The following is a 20,234-nucleotide window of genomic DNA, read 5'->3' on the forward strand; positions in this document are numbered from 1 at the left end:
AAGGACCCCAAAGCGCTTTACACATCCAGTCATCCACCCATTCACACACTGGTGATGGCAAGCTACATTGTAGCCACAGCCGCCCTGGGGCGCACTGACAGAGGCGAGGCTGCCGGACACTGGCGCCACCGGGCCCTCTGACTACCACCAGTAGGCAACGGGTGAAGTGTCTCGCCCAAGGACACAACGACCAAGACTGTCCAAGCTGGGGCTTGAACCGGCAACCTTCCAATTACAAGGCGAACTCCCAACTCTTGAGCCACAATCGGCCCCAAGAGTCACCTCTACTGCTGAAGATAAAATCATCTGAGTCACCAGCCTCAGAAATTGCAAGTTAACAGCACCTCAGATTAGAGCCCAGATAAATGCCACACAGAGTTTCAGTAGCAGACACATCTCTACATCAACTGTTCAGAGGAGACTGTGTGAATCAGGTCTTTATGATCAAATAGCTGCTAAGAAGCCACGACTAAGGAAAAGCAACAAACACAAGAGATTTGTTTGGGCCAAGAATAACAAGGACATTAGACCAGTGGAAATCTGTGCTTTGGTCTGATGAGTCCAAATCTGAAATCTTTGGTTCCACCTGGCGTGTCTTTGTGTGACACAGAAAATGTGAACACGTGGTCTCTACATGCATGATTCCCAGCGTGAAGCATGGAGGAGGTGGTGTGATGGTACTGGTGCTTTGCTGGTAACACTCTTGGGGATTCATTCAAAATTGAAGGCACACTGAACCAGCATGACTACCACAGCATCCTGCAACAACACGCCCTCCCATCTGGTTTGCGTTTAATCGGACCATCATTTATTTTTCAACAGGACAATGACCCCAAACACACCTCCAGGCTGTGTAAGGGCTGTTTGACCAAGAAGGAGAGCGATGGCCTGGCTTCCACAGTCACCTGACCCAAACCCAGTCGAGATGGTTTGGGATGAGATGGACCTCAGAGTGAAGGCAAAAGGGCCAACAGGTGCTCAGCATCTCTGGGAACAAGACTGTTGGAAAACCATTTCAGGTGACGACCTCATGAAGCTCATCGAGAGAATGCCAAGAGTGTGCAAAGCAGTAATCAAAGCAAAGGTCGGCTACTTTGAAGAATCTAAAATATAAAACATGTTTTGAGGGTTTTTTTGTTTACTATATGATTCCATACATGTTCACTCATAGTTTTGATTTGCATCTACGAATCCTTTGCCTTATCATTGTACAAGTATTTACAGCTGTTTGCCAAACACGTGCAAACATATAACCACGACTTAAAACCACTATCTCTCTAGAACTTTCGTCTGAACGGAGATCTCTATGACGCAGTGTCTCTGGCTGAGGATGATCAGTGGAGACGGATTCGTAACATCCTCTCTCCCTCCTTCACCTCTGGCCATCTAAAAGAAGTAGGTGGAGACATATGGAGGTTACAAAAGACTATTATTTGTCTTCACCATTGTTTCACTTGCGTTCTTTTCCTCTGTTCAAGATGTTTAGCATCATGAAGCATCATTCGCACAAACTGACAGACAGCCTGCAGTCCAAGGCGCACAATGATGAGGTCATTATTGTGAAAGAGTGAGTGATACCATCCAAGCTACGTTTGTAAAACATTAAACCTCAGATTTTCCCCCAAGATGAAAAATAAATGTGTTAGCTAAAGGAACTTGTGGGCTGATTTTGCAGCTGTGTGGAGCAAACAGTTGAAGGCCTTGAATGTGCCACTGCTGAGTACAATGTGTGCATTCCAGCTTCTTTGGATCCTACAGCATTGACGTGATGGCAAGCTGTATATTCAGTGTGGATTTTGACTCAATCAAGAACCCTTCAAATCCCTTCATCACCCACGCAAACCAGATGTTTAAATTTTCCATTCTTCTTTATATTTTTCAAGGTACTGCCTCTGTTTTGTTTTGGGTTTTTTTTGTCTTATTATTAACAGATTTATTTGGTAACCAAACGTTTTGACCCATTTTTTTCTTTCTCAGCATGCTTTCCAATTTTTCTTCCTCTCCTGGAGTGCCTGGGTGTCTCCTTGTTCCCCAAGTCTTCTACCGCTTTCTTAAAGTCAGTTGCGGAGAAGGTCAAAGCCGAACGCATCAGCTCGTCCAAGGTTTGGACAAACACAAGCTCAGTATCGTCATAAATATAGTCTTGTCTCGCAGCTCATCGAATGCTTAGCTACAATGAAACTTGCAGAAATCCAGTTGAGAAACCACTAACAGATGACTGAAACAATCTCACCTCATGACCTGTTTACATGTTTTAGTCACATCGTGTGACCTTGATTGTTAAAGAGAAATATCCAAATATGCCTACCAAATCTCCTGTGATCTCAACATGGTGTGCAACACATGCCGCACATATAAAAAGAACACCAGAAGATGCGAGGTTTCAAATTTCCTAAAGAGAATTATTGGCGCCAATTCTTAAACTCATATTCCCTGATTTTAGTTTTATGGTAAATCATTTTTATGTGTGTGTTTGAGGTTCACCTTCACATGCGGGCATTGTTTTAAGTGCTTGTTCAGATATGATGTAAAAGTCATTTAATCAGATATGTTTTCGTATGACCTGTTTTAGGCTTCAGATGATATGCTTCAGCATTTGATCAAGTCTCAGACACCCAGTGAAAATGACAAAGAAAAGAAGCATAAGGGTAAAAACATCACTACACGTGGAGTCCCTGTGGTCACATCTATGCACATCAGATGTCTCATGCCTTCTTCTGTTGTTCCTAACAGGTCTTACTGAACACGAGATAATTTCCCAAGTGACCATGTTTGTGTTTGCTGGCTACGAGACGAGTGCCATCGCTCTTGTTTTTTTAGCGTACAGTTTGGCACGAAATCCTGAAATCATGAAACGCCTTCAAAGTGAAATAGACTCCACTTTCCCAAACAAGGTAGAATCAAAGTTTCTGATTATGAAGTTGTTTTCTTAATATTATTTGATGAAAACATTAAATCAGAGCTGTCTTTAACCAAAATTGTGATTTGTAACAACCTTATAGGGTCCAGTTGAGTACGAAGCTCTGATGCAGATGGAGTACCTGGACAGTGTGGTCAGTGAGTGTCTGAGGTAATGAGCTTTTACTTGTGCTTGCTGAAAAAATATACACTATGAGACCGCATGGTGACAAAGAAAGAGAAGTGAAAGGGTGGAATTAGATGAAGGTGTGATAATGGACAAAAAAAGAAGAAGAAAAAACCTGGGTATACCACAGGTCAGGGGAGCCATAGTGAAGATAGAGGCTCACAGAGGCTGTGATCCAAGCAGCACAGGCAACAGGCCTGTAGGAGCGTACCACAGCCAATAGGACCGGAGTTACAGGCTGTGTAAATGTGTGATTGAAGACAGTCCAGCACATACTTGCAGGTTGTGAGAGGGCATGCAAGCTGGGACATTGCACATGGATTGCATATACACCAGCATACAAGAATAATTTAAAAAAATTCCCACCTAGTGAAAAAACATATACTCATACCACATCAATCCAAATGCCAGTAGGAGTGCTTGTGATTGCATGCTTAGTGAAATACAGACATTTAAAAAGTATTCCCATTTTGTCAACAGGCTGTACCCCTCAATTCCACGTCTGGAACGAGTGGCTAAGGAAACTATAAAAATCAGTGAAATCACAATCCCTAAAGGCATGCTTGTTATGGTTCCAGTCTACGCTCTGCACCGTGACCCGGAGCTGTGGCCAGAGCCAGAGGAGTTCAAACCTGACAGGTAGTTAGCAACTTATCTTAGCAAGTTAGCAATTTAGTTAGCAATTTATCTTATCGTTCTGAAGATAAATAGCAACAATTCTGCAAAGCTACTTATCATTTACTAAAGTCATGCCAACAAGGAATTTCCAAGTACAGCCTTTCTCACTACTGGGGATTCTGAGGGATGTTGAGGGTTGTTTACTCATGCAGTCATTCACTTCCAAGATTAACCCTGTAAAACTTAAAACAACTAAATAATCCACTGAAAGTTACATTTCAAACAATTCAGTTTTTATTGAACCTTCTAAACAAATGTATTAATTCATAAATAACAGTTTGCACATTTGTACCGTAGTTTAATATCATTTTTGCTACATCTGGCATTTTTATGCAATTTCTTTCTCACAGTAGGCCTGTGTCAGGTTACTTAGGAATAAATAAATCACACACAAAAACACGATATGCTTGGCATTACAACATTAAGCATATTTTCTTTTGTAAATATCTTTGTATTATATTTTAAAGGACATGTTATTAGGGCAGCATTTAAACACTTCTGTTATATGATTCTATTAATCAATTAAAAGCAGTCATAGCAGGCAGAAAAAAATCATATAAATTGTGGGTATTTGACATATTTTTTCCATTTGTTTTACAGATTTAGTAAAGAAAACAAGCAGAACATCAACCCGTATTCTTACCTTCCATTTGGGGCTGGGCCAAGGAGCTGCATGGGGACGCGATTTGCTCTAATGATGGTTAAACTGGCCATGGTGGAAGTTTTGCAGAACTTCAGCTTCTCAGTCTGCAAAGAAACAGAGGTGACTGTGTGTAAATTGCAAACTTAGCTTGACATCATTTCCTTCGTGCAATAAGAAAACAACATTTGCTGTCAAAAACTGATGTTTCTAATTTAGTGAATTTGTTCGTTCCTCAGATCCCCTTAGAGATGGATGTTGCAGGCTTTGTCTCTCCGGTTCGACCAATCAAACTAAAGCTGAAGATGCGTTCCATCAGCTCAGCAAATGTGGATCCATGTAAATAGAAAGCGCTCAGAGATTTAATATGCAAGAAAAACTCTGGGTATGAAAATACCAATTTAATATATTTTATTAATGATCATCTACTCATTTCTTGTCAGTTGGTTAGCATTTAAAAAAGCAGTGAATAATCACTAATCACTGACATGTCACATCATTAAGAAGTAATGACACAGAGTGCCTCACTAACATACAGAAAAAGGTGGAAGATTTACATAAATATTTGGAAAGAGACAACTTTTTAAAATAATTTTGTTTCTGTACATTACCATGATACATTTTAAACGAAACAACTGAGATGCAGTTGAAGGGCAGACTTTCACCTTTAATTCAGTGGGTTGAACAAAAAGATTGTGTAAAAGTGTGAGCAACTAAAGTATACTTTAACACAATCCAATCATGTCAGGAGCTCAAAAGTGATTGGACTAATTAAATAAGTGAAAATACAATGTTCATTTCTAATACTTGGTTGAAAACCCTTTGCTGGTAATGACAGCCTGAAGTCTTGAACTCTGATGCTGGGTTTCCTCTTTTTTAATGCACCACCAGGCCTTTACTGCAGCGGCTTTCGGCTGCTGTTTATTTGGTAGACTTGGATATCTCCCTGGAGAGTGTTGTTCACTTGCTGGTTGTTTTCAAGGGGTTTCTCTAGGAAATGATTCTGCGATTATCCACCACTGTTGGCTTCTGTTGATGTCCAGGTCTTTTGGTATTGCTGAGTTCATCAGTGCTTCCTTTGTTTCTCAGGATGTACCAAAGTGCAGATTTTGCCATTCCCAATATTGTAGGATTTGTCAGCTTCACAGCTTAAGGATGGCTTGTTTCACTTGCACGGAGAGCTCCTTTGACCTCATGTTGTCTCTTCACAGCAAAATCTTCCAAATGCAAGCGAGACACCTCAAATCAACTCCAGACCTTTTGTTTGTTTGATTGATACTGACACCACGAAGGAATTGCCCACACCTGCTCATTAAATAGCCTTTGAGTTAATTGTCCAAAACAAACAAAATCACAGATCTATAATGAAAGGGTCATGGATGAAGGCTTAATTTAAAGGCTTTAATTTTATACATGTTAAATTACTCTTTCGTTGGAAAAGTGATACATAAACATATTTGGGAGACAGCATCTCTTCACTGTGAGAGCTCTAAAAAAGCCGAGAGAGTGAGAGTGGAAGAGAGTGGGTGTGGATGCTGCTTATCTTCCTGGAGGAGCATTTTTCATTTGTTTTATTCTTATTAACCCTGCTGTTCATTAATAAACTATTCTTGCAACAGATACAGCTCATCCTCTGTGGTTTTCTTTGAGTGCATTTTCCTAAGTCAACTAAACACAAGCTGATTGAGAGGCTCAGGCTTTCCAGCCCAAAGCTTTAGACACAACTCAAACAGATGACCAGAAGACACAAAGACACTTTTCCAGTGAATGAACACCCTTTTCTATTTAAATTCAAAAACTCAGGTATCTGAGCCAAAAGCCAAAATGACTGTAACGTGATTACATGTAGACATGATCCACGAAATGAAGCTTATGCATAAATTCAATAAGGAAGCTCTGTAATCAGCCATCTGGCTGTTTCATGGGTGTTAGTCTGCTTTTCTGTTCTCTGCAGCTCTGTGACTTTCCCACGCTGTCAATCTCAGTAGCGTTATCATTACTCTGGTCCAATTCTGTCATGATGGGTGCTTGGAGTCCAATTGGCAAATACATTAATTCCCTAATCTCCATAAATCATGTTCAAATCCTCCAAGTTGATCTCTCCTTATTGAGCTGCAACAAAAAAGTGGTGGCGCTCCGAGAGGATATGAAAACAAAACACCCGAGAAGTGATGTGACGTTTGTAATCAGCTCTTTGGAGAATTAAAGGTTATAATGCAACATAATACTGTAAAGCTTTGTGGTCTAATCATGGTGTATTTTAGTTACCGGCAACCTTGGAACCAATCTTTGAAGGTTGCCGGTTCGAGCCCCGGCTCGGACAGTCTTGGTCGTTGTGTCCTTGGGCAAGACACTTCACCCGTTGCCTACTGGTGGTGGTCAGAGGGCCCGGTGGCGCCAGTGTCCGGCAGCCTCGCCTCTGTCAGTGCGCCCCAGAGCGGCTGTGGCTACAATGTAGCTTGCCATCACCGGTGTGTGAATGCGTGGATGACTGGATATGTAAAGCGCTTTGGGGTCCTTAGGGACTAGTAAAGCGCTATATAAATACAGGCCATTTACCAGAGAAATATGATTGTGCCCTTTTCAGATTTTATAGATTTCAGCTATTTCCAGGATCCCGTAACATCTTATCTTGTTCATATACGACTTTGCATTTCCTCCTCTCACCCCAAACCAATCTAGCCAATGGCAGCCCTCCATGAGCTTGGAGGTTTCCACTTGTTAAAAGGAAGTTTTTCCGTCCCACTGTCACCAAGTGCTTGCTTGTCTGATTATTGGGATTTTCCCCTGATTGTTGTTGTAATTTGGTGATATATAACTAAAACTGAATTGAAGTGAATTGAATTGATACATGCTTTAGACAAAAATAGAAATTGTTGATTATTCTTTACAATACGTTGTCATAAACTCTTTGCCCATACTAAACAATGACCGTCCACAAGGGCCAAATGCCTGACTGCTACGTTTTTGTCTTTACTGGATCTATGTTAACGCTTTAAAGCCTAAACCATGAAATAATTGCCAGAAAATTCAAAAAAGAAATTAAATAGAGTGTTTAGTGCACCTGCAGACAAAATAAGGTAGTACAAAAACTGACATGGTGTTTATGTACACAAGAAGCATCAAGATTAAAATGAAGAAAAGTCATCTTCTTAGACGAGGAGGGTTAAGAACGTGGCACCAGCTTCAGTTTGATTGGTCGTTTTGGTTGTAGCAGACCCTGGATGTCCAGCTCAATGGGGATCTGCAGAGAAGTGGCATGTAGGATAAATGACAATAACACACAAAACTAACAGTCAGAGAAGATGATCTGGGCTCTCACCTCGGTCTCCTTACACACAGAGAAGCTGTACCTCTGGAGGATCTCCACTATTGCAAGTTTCATCACAACCAGAGCAAATCGCATCCCAATGCAGTTCCTCGGGCCTGCTCCAAAAGGCATGTAGCTGTACGGATCAATTGTCTCCTTGTTTTCCTTGCTGAACCTGAGAACACACACACACACACACATGCACACACACACAGTATATTAACAACAGAAACTGGGATATATCCCACAGAGCTTCATTCTGCTTTGTCACATCAGACACCTTTCCGTACCTCTCAGGTTTGAATTTCTCTGGTTCAGGCCAAATCTCGGGGTCCCGGTGCATCGGCCAGGTGGGTACCATGACAACCATACCTTTTGGAATCACAAAGCCGTTTATCTCCACACTGGCCTTGGCCACACGCTCCAAACGTGAAGCAATGGGGAACAATCGGAGAGACTCGTTGATGACACAGTCGAGATACTCCATCTGCATTAGTTCCTGGTACTGGATGGGAGCCTGAAGACAAGCACATAAACATGACTGATGATAGAGACATAGTAAGAAGCTGAACCCTGTGCTGATTTTATATATGACTACAATATATAAAATAATATAATCACCATAACACAATATTATTCTAACACATTATATCTACTGTATGATTTACTTTAGTCTAGTTATGCTAGAAAGAAATATATTGTCTTATATTAAGAATTCTGTGTTGTTACCTTGTTAGGGAAGGTTGCATCCACCTCCTCCTGCAGCTTTTTCATCACCTGAGGGTTTGTTGCCAAATTGTAAGACAAGAAAGTGAGAGAGCTGCTGGTCGTTTCGTAGCCAGCAAAGAGGAAAATCATTGCTTGGGAAAGGATCTCATGATCTGTCAGACCTGAGGAGGTAGGAGGGATATACACGTTAGAACAGCTTTAAGCTGGTTTTTCCATGTGTGGAGACGTGTGTCCGTGTATCACCTTTATCCTGTTTGGAATTATTATTTTGCTGAGAGTCGATCATTAGCTGGAGGAAGTCCACTCGAGGCTGGAAGTCAACAAACACAGTCTGAGAACAGCTGTGATTTTATGTCAGAGCAGGTTATTGGTACAAACACAAACTCACAGCCGTACCTTTTGTTTGCTGGTCTCTCGATCAATCTTGATCTTCTGTAGTGCAGCGTAAAAGAAGTCTGTGACAGATGCAGGGAAAAAGGAAAACTCCAATTTTTCCAATATGGGAATCATGAAGGGAAAGACGGCTGAAATTAAACAAACAAGAGGACATTTATTAATGGAAGATGAAGGACAGCAGCTGCATTGATGGACATGTTGTAGTGGTGCCCAGTTTGATCCCAGGAGGAGACACAAATCCTCACCAGGAAAAAATCTGCCAAAACAAACATGCAGAGCTACAAGCCAAGGTAAACACTTGTTGAATAACGGGAGCAGTCAAAAGGAGCTTCATGTATCAAAATGAATATTTTACCAATAGTGAGGACGATGGGGCTGAAAAGGTCAAATTTCAGCATCTTTTTGATGTTCGTGACAAAAGGATCTGAGGGGTTGTTGAGAGAGTCGATGTCCACACTGAAGGCGGTGCTGGTTACCACATCCATACTGTAGGGTCCGAAAAACCTGCAAAACCACACAAACACATCAAACATGACCTTTATTATTGCAGACTTAGAAGAGGTGAATCTGCGCTTTTTCTGATGTATTTAAATGAAAACAGTATGAGAGTTCTCACTCTTTCAGCTCTAGAGGTTCATCTTTATCTGCTTTCTTTTTCATGCTGCTGATCAGGACAGCTGAATGCTGCTTCATGATGTCAAACATCTGAGGCACAAACAGACAAAAAACAACAACGTCAAAAATGTTGAAACCGGATGCAATTACAACAGCACAGAGTATATATTGGGACTTCCAGGCCATACTCGGCACAGATGTTTCTGTATACTATGCAGACTTGGTTATGGCGTTCCATGAATGCCCTGCCTGCTAGCATCTTGCACCCTGCCATCATGAGCTGGACTGTCTGAGGGGCATCTTTACACAGCCTGCACCTGGGGCCTTGTCTGGTGTGATAGACCCCAGCCTCTATGGATCTTGTGCTCAGAGCTTGTTCCTCTGCTGCCATGATTAGTGCCTCTGTGCTGTCTTTCAGTCCAGCTTTGTCCAGCCACTGGTAGGACTTCTATCTGCCGGTGGTACATACCATGCAGGAGCCTGTCCTTCCATGATGGTTCCTCGTCTTACTCCTCTTTCCCAGGTTTCTGCTCCCTGAGGTATTCACTGATGCTTCAGTAGGGGCCATCTTCCTGATGTATTCATGGCTGTTCATTGTCTCATCCTGGACTGCCCCCTTCCTTCTGCTTAGCGTACAGCCTCAGGTTGCCCGACTTGGGGTGAGTCATAGGCCTTCTTGTAATCAATCCAGGCAGTGCACAGGTTGGTCAGCCTAGTCTTGCATGATTCTTGATGAAGAAGGTGCCTAAGAAGCACAACAAGCTGCCCATACCTGAGGCCTTGCAAACTGCCAAGTAAAGACTCATAGCCTTGGCTAGTGCCTTGAAGAGGTATACCAGAGATAGAAGGCAGGAGAATAAATCAGCTGTAATCCACTGAGCCATTCAAGGTGTACTCTCAGTGGCAAGGGAACAATATGAGAACAGCCCCACCAAGGCTGGGGATGGAGCAATACTGGAAGAGTATATAGTACTTTCAATCTACAGAGATCTACAGAGATATGCAGACTATACAGTATATTTATGTTACTTAATTTTTATCCACCACATGAGGGAGTATTATTGCCAGCATTATGTTATGCTTGGATAATGACAATAAAGAAACTTGAATCTTGATGCTATGTTTACCTTTTTAAGTGAATGCTTTTTGCTTCTTTTGTTTTTCAGCATGCAAAAAAAAAAAAATGCCAGAGGAGGCAGAGAGTGGGAGAGGGATGTACCTCTTTTAGTCTCCCAGAGGTGAAGGAGGGAGAAAGGACGCTGCGGATCCTCCTCCACTGATCATCCTCTGCAACTGTCACAGCATCGTACAGCGGCCCATTCAGACGGAAATTCTGTAATAACATTCAAAGCAGCTTGTGATGATGACAGAAGGTCAGATTTTTTAAAAAAGAGACTGATTGAGTCGTATAATGTCCTTACTAACCCTGCGGTTTGTGAAGAAAGAGTAACACTCCTTTATCAGGATAGTTTTTATCATAGCGGGATCAGTGATACACAACACGGGCTGACGGCCATCAAAAATGCTGCGTACCATGACAGTAGAAGAAACAAGAAATAAAACAACTGAACATGCGAACAAGTAAAAGTAATACATTTTTCACTTTCACACAGGTCTGCATGATTATTATTTACATCCATAGAAAAGCAGTCATGTACTGTAGACAACATAACTTACCCCCACATTTTCCCATATTTCTTATGACACTCTTCATCAAAGTTAAAAAATCCCTGGAAATAAGAACGAGATATACGGATGATTAATGAAACTTACCAAAAACACAGGTCACGTTTAACAAAGTAGAGACATTACAGGCATAACAGCATCAGTGACGTTAACTTCTAATGATACTGAAGTAACGTTGTGAGGTTTTCTACTTCCTGAGTTAACTAGTTAATCCAGATGTCTCAGTGCTTTAATCAAAAGTCCGTCACAAGCTACTCAGATATTATTGCTTAAGAGTGCTTGTTGTTGTGTACAGCAGCCAGTTTGCATGTTTCATGCCATACAAATGTGTTTGACAACAGGTGCCTAACATTTAGAGGGGTCAGGGTGAAAGGGTCTTTCATGACCTGAAAATAACTGTACAAAACAACAGCTAAATAAAAAAAACTACACTATTCAAATATGATTGTAGTTGAAAAACCAATGAGCTATTGGAAGACATTGTCCTCGGTGTATACAGTGTAGGCTGGTATCGTAACCCACCTTTCTATATGCCAACATGGTGCCAAAAAATGGGATAGGTGAGGGCCCAGGGACGCCTAATCTCTTAAATGTCCCATATGTCCAGCAGGAATACCTGGAACAGGTGTAAGAGATTTAAAAAAGCAGCAAAAATAGTACAAATATCTGAACACATCCAGTAATCTTTAAAACGTACACAAACAGCAGCGTGACGAGGGCAGCCAGCAGGGTCCATGTCTCTGCGGACAAGAAGAAGAAGTACCCCATGTCTGCAACGTTCCTCTCTTCTCTCAGCGATAACACAAACCTATGTGACGAGAGGCTTTTGTCTCCTGCTGCACATACCTGTTCTGTGAGTAAGGAAGGGGCGTTGGAGCCGATCCAATGGCAGGAGGAAGCATAAACAGAGACAGAGCTCGAGGAGCATTTACTGTGTATCAGCTAGTTTGATTAGCTCTGCCATGTGTAGTACTGCAGTCTTCATCATTTGTTATTGTACAGCTTGGATTAAAAAAGAAAGAAACCAGCTTGGATTAGCATATAGGTTTTTCTTCTCCTACACAAGAACTGAATGTTTTTCACATCGTAGTTTCTTGAAAAAGTGTATGATTCAAACACCAAACATCAAGTCATTCAGCACGCTATCAGTCAGACTGTTTTATGTATACATGCTTAATTCCATGCTGTGCTCACAGAAAAGCATGTCCAGACGTGCTCGGTGCTTTCTGTTGGTGGCAGAAAATGCTTTCACTGCTTCTTCCCAGTATGTGCTCACAGCACAGAAAGAGAAAAGAGGCTGAAGAGTTTTCTTATTCTTATTCGTACCAAGGGTAGGTGCACAGTTTTGCTAAACCAGTGACAAAGATACTTCTGAGCCCCTGAAACAAGAGCCATGAAGTGGTTACAGGAAGAGGGTGACAGATGAAACAATTTTAAACAAGAAGCACTCCCAGAGCGCAAACCTCCACCAAGGCAGCTCACTCTCTAGACAGTATTTACTTTTCAAGGACAGTACTTTATTGTCTGTATATTCATTTTGTCTCATTTGTTCTTTTTAAAAGCACTTTAAGAAGTTTTTTTTTGTGTAGTTTAATATCAGATAAGGCAAGGATGATAGATGTTTAGTTTGATTACACAAACATCATGTAGGTTGGACGAATAACAGCTATTGATTTGGTAATAACTTTATATGAATAGCCTAAGCTTTTTATATAGCTTGTTATATAATATTATACTTCAGTGTATTTCTAACTAGGAAGCTCTTTCAATACTTTCTTTAAAGGCATATGTTGGACATTTTAGAGTCATCTTGAAATAAAGGCAAATGTAAATGTAAAAGTGAGGTCAGATATTATATATTTGGATGCAAACTATAATGTGATATTTACAATCCCAATGTACCAGGATCACTTTCTAAAAGTTGCCAATACAAAGACAGGCAGAACAATTTTAAGCAGTTTTAAAGATTAAAAAAATATTTTATGAAAGTTTGACCTTTTGACCTTAAAGAAGAGGTCAGAGGTCCAAATGTGATATTTAGAATCCTCATATACTGTTCCCTGTATACACCTATATGTTGCCAATACAAACAACTGCAGTAAGAAACATAGTTTTAAATAGTTCTATATAGCATTATTCTCACTTTGATGAACACTGTACTGCCTGTGTAGCTTTATTAGGTTTTATACAGTAAAGTGATATTGTGATCGAATATGCTAAAAAAAGATTTGGTTTTATATTGAAGATGATCATAACTTGTCCATTTAAAACAAAGTCTAAATCCCAAACTAGAGCCTTATGAATAAAATGGCTGAAATTTCTGAACATTTAACACAATATGCCTGTGAAAGTCCTTGAATTAAAGTACCTTGATTGTTTGATTTAACGTCAGCTATGATAGTGTACGGAGGCAAAATTAACAAATTACCCCCCCAACCCACTATTGTTAAAAAAAATGCACCAAATTGGATAATATCTGAAAACCAATGCTTGGAATAACAAATCAAATCAAACGCAGTACCCAATGATGGTGTAACGTACAGGCTCTTTCATTTTCACCCCTTATAAATAGAACATGCTTGCGTAACAGGCGGTTTAAGATGAATTGTACTGAAAGAGTGCTTCCTTCCTTAAATAAAATCATGAAAACATGTAGTAGGCAAGTCCAGATCAATGCAATAATTGCTGGTTCAACTGTGGAGCCTTGCAGAGCCTTGCTGACACGCTAACACAGATAAGTGCAAACATGTGACTCCACGTTCGCATGAAGACAGGTGTAAAGGTGAACCAGGTGAAAAGGTACCTGGAGCTCCAACAGAGGGAAAGGTTACTGTTGGGGATGAGCAGTAATCAGTGTTTTTCCTGATGTTTGTAAAGTCTGCTCTGTCCTGTGTATTTTTTGCTGAATGTAAATAAAACGTTATCGTGTAACCCTTTCACACAGTCTTTATAGCTCAGACATTTTCAGTAACACAGTGTAAACACACTCCTTGTGAACATGAAGGAAACCCTTTTGCCACACATTCGGTCGTTGCGCAAACAGCTGGCAGAGTCACAGCTGATGCCATAAATGGACAGCATGAGCGCCGATCCTGAGTCAAGGTCAGAGTGTTAAGCTCTATTTAAAAATCACCTCTCAGACGCACCCAATGACTTTAATACACAACTCTTCATCATATTTTATGTTTCAGAGTTCAGTCTCTGGCTTGGAACTGAGTCACTTTGGCTCTTTTCATCTTTCCATATCCCAGACTTTAAAATATAATTTAAAAAATGTACATTTCAAAGTCTTTCTATGACTAGAGGCCAGCTATTTGATCCAGCTCACCAACAAGTTGTGATCAGTTGACAGTTCTGCTCCTCTCTTCACAAGAGTGTCCAAGATATACGGCGATTACATGATTCAATTACAAAATCAGAGATTAGGCTACCTGGTGTTAGGTCCACTTATGGACACCTTTATGCTCAGACTTGGTGCTCATTATGGACCAACTGTGGTTAGCACTGAAGTTCAGGAACAGAACCTCACTTGGGTTCAGACTGGGCACACTGTTCCTCCCAATCAAACCATTCAAGTTTAACTGTCATTCCAAAAAAGAGATGTTTTTGTATCCAGCAATGGAGTCACTTCCCAGGGCACGTTCCAGCTTGAGTCCAACCCTGTTCAGAACTCAAGCTGACAATTGAACCAAGGCCCACAATACCTGGTTTCTCCTAACCTCATACACTAGCTCAGGTTAGTGAGTTAAGTGACCCTTTGTCCCTGAAGCCAGTTTGGGAAACCTGTGATCTGACTGCTGCACATTCTACATTGCATCAAACAGCCCCTCCTCTTGATGGTTGGCCCACAGGAAAGCAGGTCCATTCAGTGGTTCCAGGCTGGGCCTCTCCTGGTGCCACGGGCTAAGGCCCAGCCAATTCTTCTCTTTTATTGGATAGTGTAGCAGTGAGGAAACTGGAGAGAAAGAGCGAGGAAAGGCATGCAGCAAAGGGCCACAGGTCAGACTCAAACTGCGCTGCTGCACTCCAGCCATGTGGCATGTGGTTACCTGTTCACCCACTGAGTTAAGTGGCACCCAGGCCGCTCAGAGCGCAGTTTGTGAGGATTACCCTTCGTGCATGAGTTGATATCCCAGTGTTGGTGTTGTTTCTACATCATCATAATAATGTTGGTCCAAGATCAGCATAGCAACTGACCAGTGAAGTTGAAGCTGGTTGGACGGCCTGAGGATGTCATGTCTCCTTTTTTGCAGATATGATTTTTTTTGCCTTCATCAAGAGATGACTTCCAGCTTGCACTTGGGAGGTTTGCAGCTTAGTGTGAAGAAGTAATGAGATGTAGCATCTCCAAGTCTGAAGCCATTGTTGTAACTCAGAAAAGGGTGGTGTGCCCACTCTGGGCTTGGTATTAGTTGCTGCCCCAAGTGGAGGAGTTAAATAATCACTGAGTCCTGTTTATGAGTGAGGGGAGATGCTGACAGGTAAAGACAAACTGGTGCCATGTCAGGAGTAATGCAGACAGCATACTCAGCTGTTTTTAGGAAGACAGAGCAGAGCGTGAAAGCAAAGCTGTTGATTAGTGGTCAGTCTACATTCCTCACCTATGGCTGTAAACTGTGAATAACAACCAAAATAATTAAGTGCAAAGAGCTTAATACCAAGGATGTATGGGCTGGTCTTCACAGACAAGGTGAGGAGCTTTGTCATTCAGGAGGGACTCAAGAGTAAAGCAAACACTCCTTGAAATAAGCCTGTTAGGGTGGTTCAGGCATCAAACTAGGAAAGACATGTCCAAAACTGGGTGTTTTGGACATGTCTTACCAGAAGAGCCCTGAGGCAGATGTAAGGCATGCTGGACAGATAACATCTCTCTTCTTGAAGAGCTGCAGGTGGTGGATGGAAAGAGAGATTGCTGAGGTTGTACTGCAGTGCCTGTGTGTGGTATACTCTGTAGCTATAAGATGTGGCACACATATTACTCTACATTACAAAATAAAGCTTTTGCCTACATTATCTTCCAACAAATCTACAAGAACAAATCAATATTGCTACAGAATATTTTAAAAAGTGGATTACACCACTCTGAGCAGATTTTAAGGGTACATTAATTTTTAGCCCATGAATTTGAAACAGGACGTCCCTGAGCCCACGTGTTGTGTAACAGGCAGTTTAAAGTGACTTAAAATGTCCTTTCTTGTCATTATAAAGCCCTGAAAACAAAAGAAAAGAGCCCAGACTGAAGCAGTAAAAACCAGTTTAACAGAACCTGACACAGGTAAGCACAAGCGTGTGACTCAACATTCACATGATTGCAGGTGTAAAGGTGAACCAGGTGAAAAGGCACCCAGAGCTCCAACAGAGGGAAAGGCTACTCTCGGTCTGTGTATTTGCTTAAAAGGATTTAACATTGAAGAAAAAACTAGATGATTTTTCTTCGTAGAATCAACTTTAATATCTAAAAGAAACTCTTTTCTTCTTTAATCTTTAATATAAAAATGTCTGCACTGCTTTATGACACTAAAGAATTTGTCCATCCCTGGATCATGAGCAATAATCAGTGTTCTTCATGATAAGATCGGTCTTGCTGTTTTTTCTTTTTGCTGAATGCAAATAAAACATTATAATGTGGCGCCGACACATTCAGTTACAGTGTAATTGAAATCCTCGTGAACATGAATGAAAACCTTTTGCCACACATTCGATCACTGAGCAAACAGCAGCTGACGCCGTACACAGACAGCACGAGCTCTGATCCAGAGCGTTAAGCTTCATTTAAAGTGGCTTCACAGACAAACCCATCAAACTCTGTCAAAGCTTTAATAAAAAACTCAGCGTCATGTTTTATGTGTTTCAGATGCAGATGTGAATGAGCCAGTGTCAAAGATAAAAAGAGGCACGGAAGTCTCTTTCCCAGTTCCTGTCTTTTTGCTCTTTTTTCCTACTTTCTTCCTTCCTCTGTCCTTTCATTCCAATCCTCACTTTGTCCATAGATGGTGGTTTCACAGCTTCACAGTCTCTGGCTTGGAAGTGAGTCACTTTGGCTCTTTTCATCTGTCCGTATCCCAGACCCTTCTGGTCTCTCTTCAGCACAGTAGGCACTGGCTGTTTGGGCCCCTCTCCCTGTGGCCCCAGTCCTGTTCCTGGTTTCCAGCCACAACGAACCATCATCTTGAAGCTGTTGCTGGAGGGGGGGAGGCAGTAGTAAGGCGTCGGTGGAGGGCGTCGCAGATTGAACTGATGCAGGGTGGAGGAGAGATGTGACAGCAGGCTGCTGCTGTGCTCGCTACGACACACGTCGCACCACTGAGGCTGGAGGGAACTGAGGATAGATGAAAAAAGACAACATGAGCCCGAAAAGAAACATGAAAGAGCCACAAACTGACTTCTTCTCCAAGTGTGTGTAAACAACAGCAGAGATTTTACCTGCTTATCTCACTCGTGTTTGTGCTCATTCGAAATCTGTTGATCTGACCTCACAATGTGATCCTGATGTTGGTGAATGTTGGCAAATATCACTGCTGTATTATTCAGCATTATTTGATTTTTTTATGGTAATTCACTCTGATTTGATTCCATGATCTCTGTGGTTAAAGTCCAGCCTTACCAGGAAGTTTGTTTAGCTCACTGCTGTGTATGCCCTCACATCTGTGAACACACCCACACAGTGAGGAGGGCAAAAGGACTGCTGTTATCATATATAGCGGCAGTGCTAAATGCACTAAGATGAACTCTTGTTGCACAATTTGACACCAATAAGCGCTGATCCTTCTCCTGACTGTAAAATGTCAAAAGTAGAAATTATGTAGTAATTTCTGCTTCACCATCACCAGAGCTCAAGCTTTTTAATACGAGATTTAAACCCAGACACGATCAACGATCCAAAAGGCACCAGGCAGTGTCTCTGTCGGATGGATTAAAACTCCTGTACCATTAAATGTTTCTCACCATAGATTTTGAATCAAGGATTTTTCATTGATCGCTTGGAAAAATTTGTGTCATTAGATTATCAATAAACAAACATCTCTATTATACAGAGTAGTTCCCTCTGCTGGGCGTTATATGTGAGGAAGGCCAACTTTAGAGAAAGTTTAAGCTGGGTGTCACGACATTATCTGAAATTCATGTGTGAAAACGGCTCGTGTGTACCCTATTCCTCAGATATGAATGGTTTAGATAGATATTGTAAAGCCTGAATGATTTTACTGTGTGGTTATATTTAGATTAGAACTGTGTACCAATGAGAGTGTGCACACCTGCTATCAGACGGTGTGTCTCTCTTTGGTCTTCTCCCGTAGCTCAACAGCTCCTCCAACACGTCATTGTGACCAGCTGTGAAAAGAAATGAATAAGTTCAGTTCAAGGTCTTTATAGTCATCTTAAAACTTGGAGCCATGAAACTGAAAAAGACATAAAAACTCACTAAATCAACATTATGTTATTGCAAAATGAACTATGTTTTAATCTTTGTTAGTATAGTCATGTTTGACTACACTACAAGCTTTTATGGTCATCTTTATTTAGACTACAGTGGTGCATTTATGTTGCAAAACTGTCCTGAATTTTTTAAATTTCCACATTATATTGCCTTATAATAACAATAATAATAATAATAAATAAAAAGATTAAAACAGTAAAAGTAATGAAAATTAAACAAACAATTTCAAACAATAAGAAGTAAAAGTGAAACAGCTGAACCAACTGTGAAAGAAAACGGACCTGAATTCAAAACAAAACGTCAAAATGAAATAGGAACAAATACTAAATAGAAAATCCAAAACTACAACAACACTGGCTCAGCTTCACTGCACACACAAACAGGTATCGACCACTAATGATCAGATCTGAGCAAACATCTCAGAGCTGAATAACCGTCAGCTGGCACGTCACTATTTTTCCTTTCCTTAGCAACCAGTTTTGACCTGGGAGATGACTTCAGGGTTTCAACCATGTTTGTTGGTTATACCTTCCAGTGCCAGGTCTTTGGCATCCCTCCCCTTTGTGTCAACCACTCCGACCCAGGCCGCTCCGTGCTGCAGCAGAAGTCTCACAGCAGATCTTTGCCCTGACCAGCTTGCACACATTACAGCTGTCCAGAAGAAAGTATCCTGCAAGGGTGGAAAAAACAATACACTCTTTAAGCAAAATGTATCATTTCCCCAAATGAAACAGAATCTTCATTATCATACCTGGTAGTTGATGTCGACCCCCTTTGAGAGGACCTCTTTGAGCCCAGGGATGTCTCCCTCATGGGCAAAGCGCAGTAGCCGCAGACACAGCAGCTCCATGGTTCTTTCTGAGTGGTCAGTCTCTGATTGACTCCCTCCACTCTGACCCTGCTGTGCTTCCACAGCTCTCACCCTCCTCATCGCTCTTCTCCTGGACTCTCTACTCTCCTGTCTAGTCTGACCTTTTGATCCATCTCCCCCTTTCTCATCTTTCGTTAAGCTTTCGTAGAAACGCTTGGCCTCTTCCCCGCTGAGTCCGCTGCTTGTTTTTGAGCTGGACTGTTCCGCTTCAAAACTAAAAAGATCCTGCTCTCTGGCAGGAGTAAAGCCGAAAGCAGCCATAAGGAGTGACCGTAGCGTCAGGTATCTCAGACAGGACGTTTTGTAGTTACGTGAAAGAAGCAGATCTTAAAGTCAGCGGTGTTTATATCTAACTGAGATATAAATGAGATGTTAGCCAACATTGCAGTTTCCAAAAGACAGTTCACATGCTGGTACTGGATTTAGCCACATATTACATTTAACATTATACTTATAACTACCAGCCTCACAACGCTAGGTAGCATACCATAAGAGGGTAGCTAGTTAGCATCTTAGCATCAGTAGCTAAACATTAGACATACGATCGTTTCAGATTACCAACAAGATTCAGTCACCCCAAAGTCTCCTTAAAGCTCGTTTATGATGAAGATATAATATAACCTAGAGCCAAGTGTTAAACAGCCGATTACATTAAAAATTCTCGAGTCGATTCGATAACAGGAAGGAGCTTCAAAATAATGTCCTTATTTCCGTGGAAAAACAAGTGTGAATAACAGTGAGTGCTGCCACCTACCGTCTACTCCTTTACACTGCACCCTTTGATTTTTT

General features: G+C 41.3%; 3 protein-coding genes across 4 annotated transcripts in view; 1 reads left to right on the forward strand and 2 right to left on the reverse strand.

Annotated features, from left to right (window-relative positions):
• LOC102292785 (cytochrome P450 3A30) overlaps positions 1-6,023 on the forward strand; it is a 20,398-nt gene extending 14,375 nt beyond the window's left edge. Inside the window, exons 5-14 of the mRNA XM_005929304.3 lie at positions 1,282-1,395; positions 1,479-1,567; positions 1,741-1,883; positions 1,978-2,102; positions 2,573-2,648; positions 2,734-2,894; positions 3,003-3,070; positions 3,566-3,724; positions 4,364-4,526; positions 4,643-6,023. Coding sequence (XP_005929366.1) covers positions 1,282-1,395; positions 1,479-1,567; positions 1,741-1,883; positions 1,978-2,102; positions 2,573-2,648; positions 2,734-2,894; positions 3,003-3,070; positions 3,566-3,724; positions 4,364-4,526; positions 4,643-4,750 — 1,206 coding nt within the window. The 3' untranslated portion in view covers positions 4,751-6,023. The remainder of the gene's footprint in view (positions 1-1,281; positions 1,396-1,478; positions 1,568-1,740; positions 1,884-1,977; positions 2,103-2,572; positions 2,649-2,733; positions 2,895-3,002; positions 3,071-3,565; positions 3,725-4,363; positions 4,527-4,642) is intronic.
• LOC102293095 (cytochrome P450 3A40) overlaps positions 1-11,971 on the reverse strand; it is a 14,494-nt gene extending 2,523 nt beyond the window's left edge. The window contains exons 1-13 of one of the 2 annotated variants that reach the window (XM_005929305.3): positions 11,837-11,971; positions 11,662-11,755; positions 11,131-11,183; positions 10,879-10,978; positions 10,673-10,786; positions 9,455-9,543; positions 9,194-9,342; positions 8,839-8,966; positions 8,686-8,752; positions 8,443-8,603; positions 8,004-8,230; positions 7,726-7,888; positions 6,859-7,647 (exon numbers count right to left, since the gene is read on the reverse strand). In XM_005929305.3, coding sequence (XP_005929367.1) covers positions 7,570-7,647; positions 7,726-7,888; positions 8,004-8,230; positions 8,443-8,603; positions 8,686-8,752; positions 8,839-8,966; positions 9,194-9,342; positions 9,455-9,543; positions 10,673-10,786; positions 10,879-10,978; positions 11,131-11,183; positions 11,662-11,755; positions 11,837-11,907 — 1,494 coding nt within the window. In that variant the 5' untranslated portion in view covers positions 11,908-11,971 and the 3' untranslated portion in view covers positions 6,859-7,569. Of the gene's footprint in view, positions 1-6,858; positions 7,648-7,725; positions 7,889-8,003; positions 8,231-8,442; positions 8,604-8,685; positions 8,753-8,838; positions 8,967-9,193; positions 9,343-9,454; positions 9,544-10,672; positions 10,787-10,878; positions 10,979-11,130; positions 11,184-11,661; positions 11,756-11,836 lie in introns of those variants that run through there. The other variant, XM_042223865.1, reaches the window with a different exon arrangement.
• Positions 11,972-16,942: 4,971 nt separating this feature from the next.
• gpank1 (G patch domain and ankyrin repeats 1) lies at positions 16,943-20,221 on the reverse strand. Its single transcript, XM_005929300.3, has 4 exons — positions 19,326-20,221; positions 19,103-19,244; positions 18,393-18,468; positions 16,943-17,458 (listed from the first exon to the last, which is right to left on the reverse strand). Exons 1-4 carry the CDS (start codon positions 19,704-19,706, stop codon positions 17,017-17,019), a joined length of 1,041 nt encoding a protein of 346 aa, XP_005929362.1. The 5' UTR covers positions 19,707-20,221; the 3' UTR covers positions 16,943-17,016.
• Positions 20,222-20,234: the final 13 nt, after the last annotated feature.

The sequence above is a fragment of the Haplochromis burtoni genome, unplaced genomic scaffold (assembly GCF_018398535.1).
Source record: "Haplochromis burtoni strain Fernald_Lab_line unplaced genomic scaffold, NCSU_Asbu1 Contig_122, whole genome shotgun sequence".
NCBI classification, from domain to species: domain Eukaryota; kingdom Metazoa; phylum Chordata; class Actinopteri; order Cichliformes; family Cichlidae; genus Haplochromis; species Haplochromis burtoni.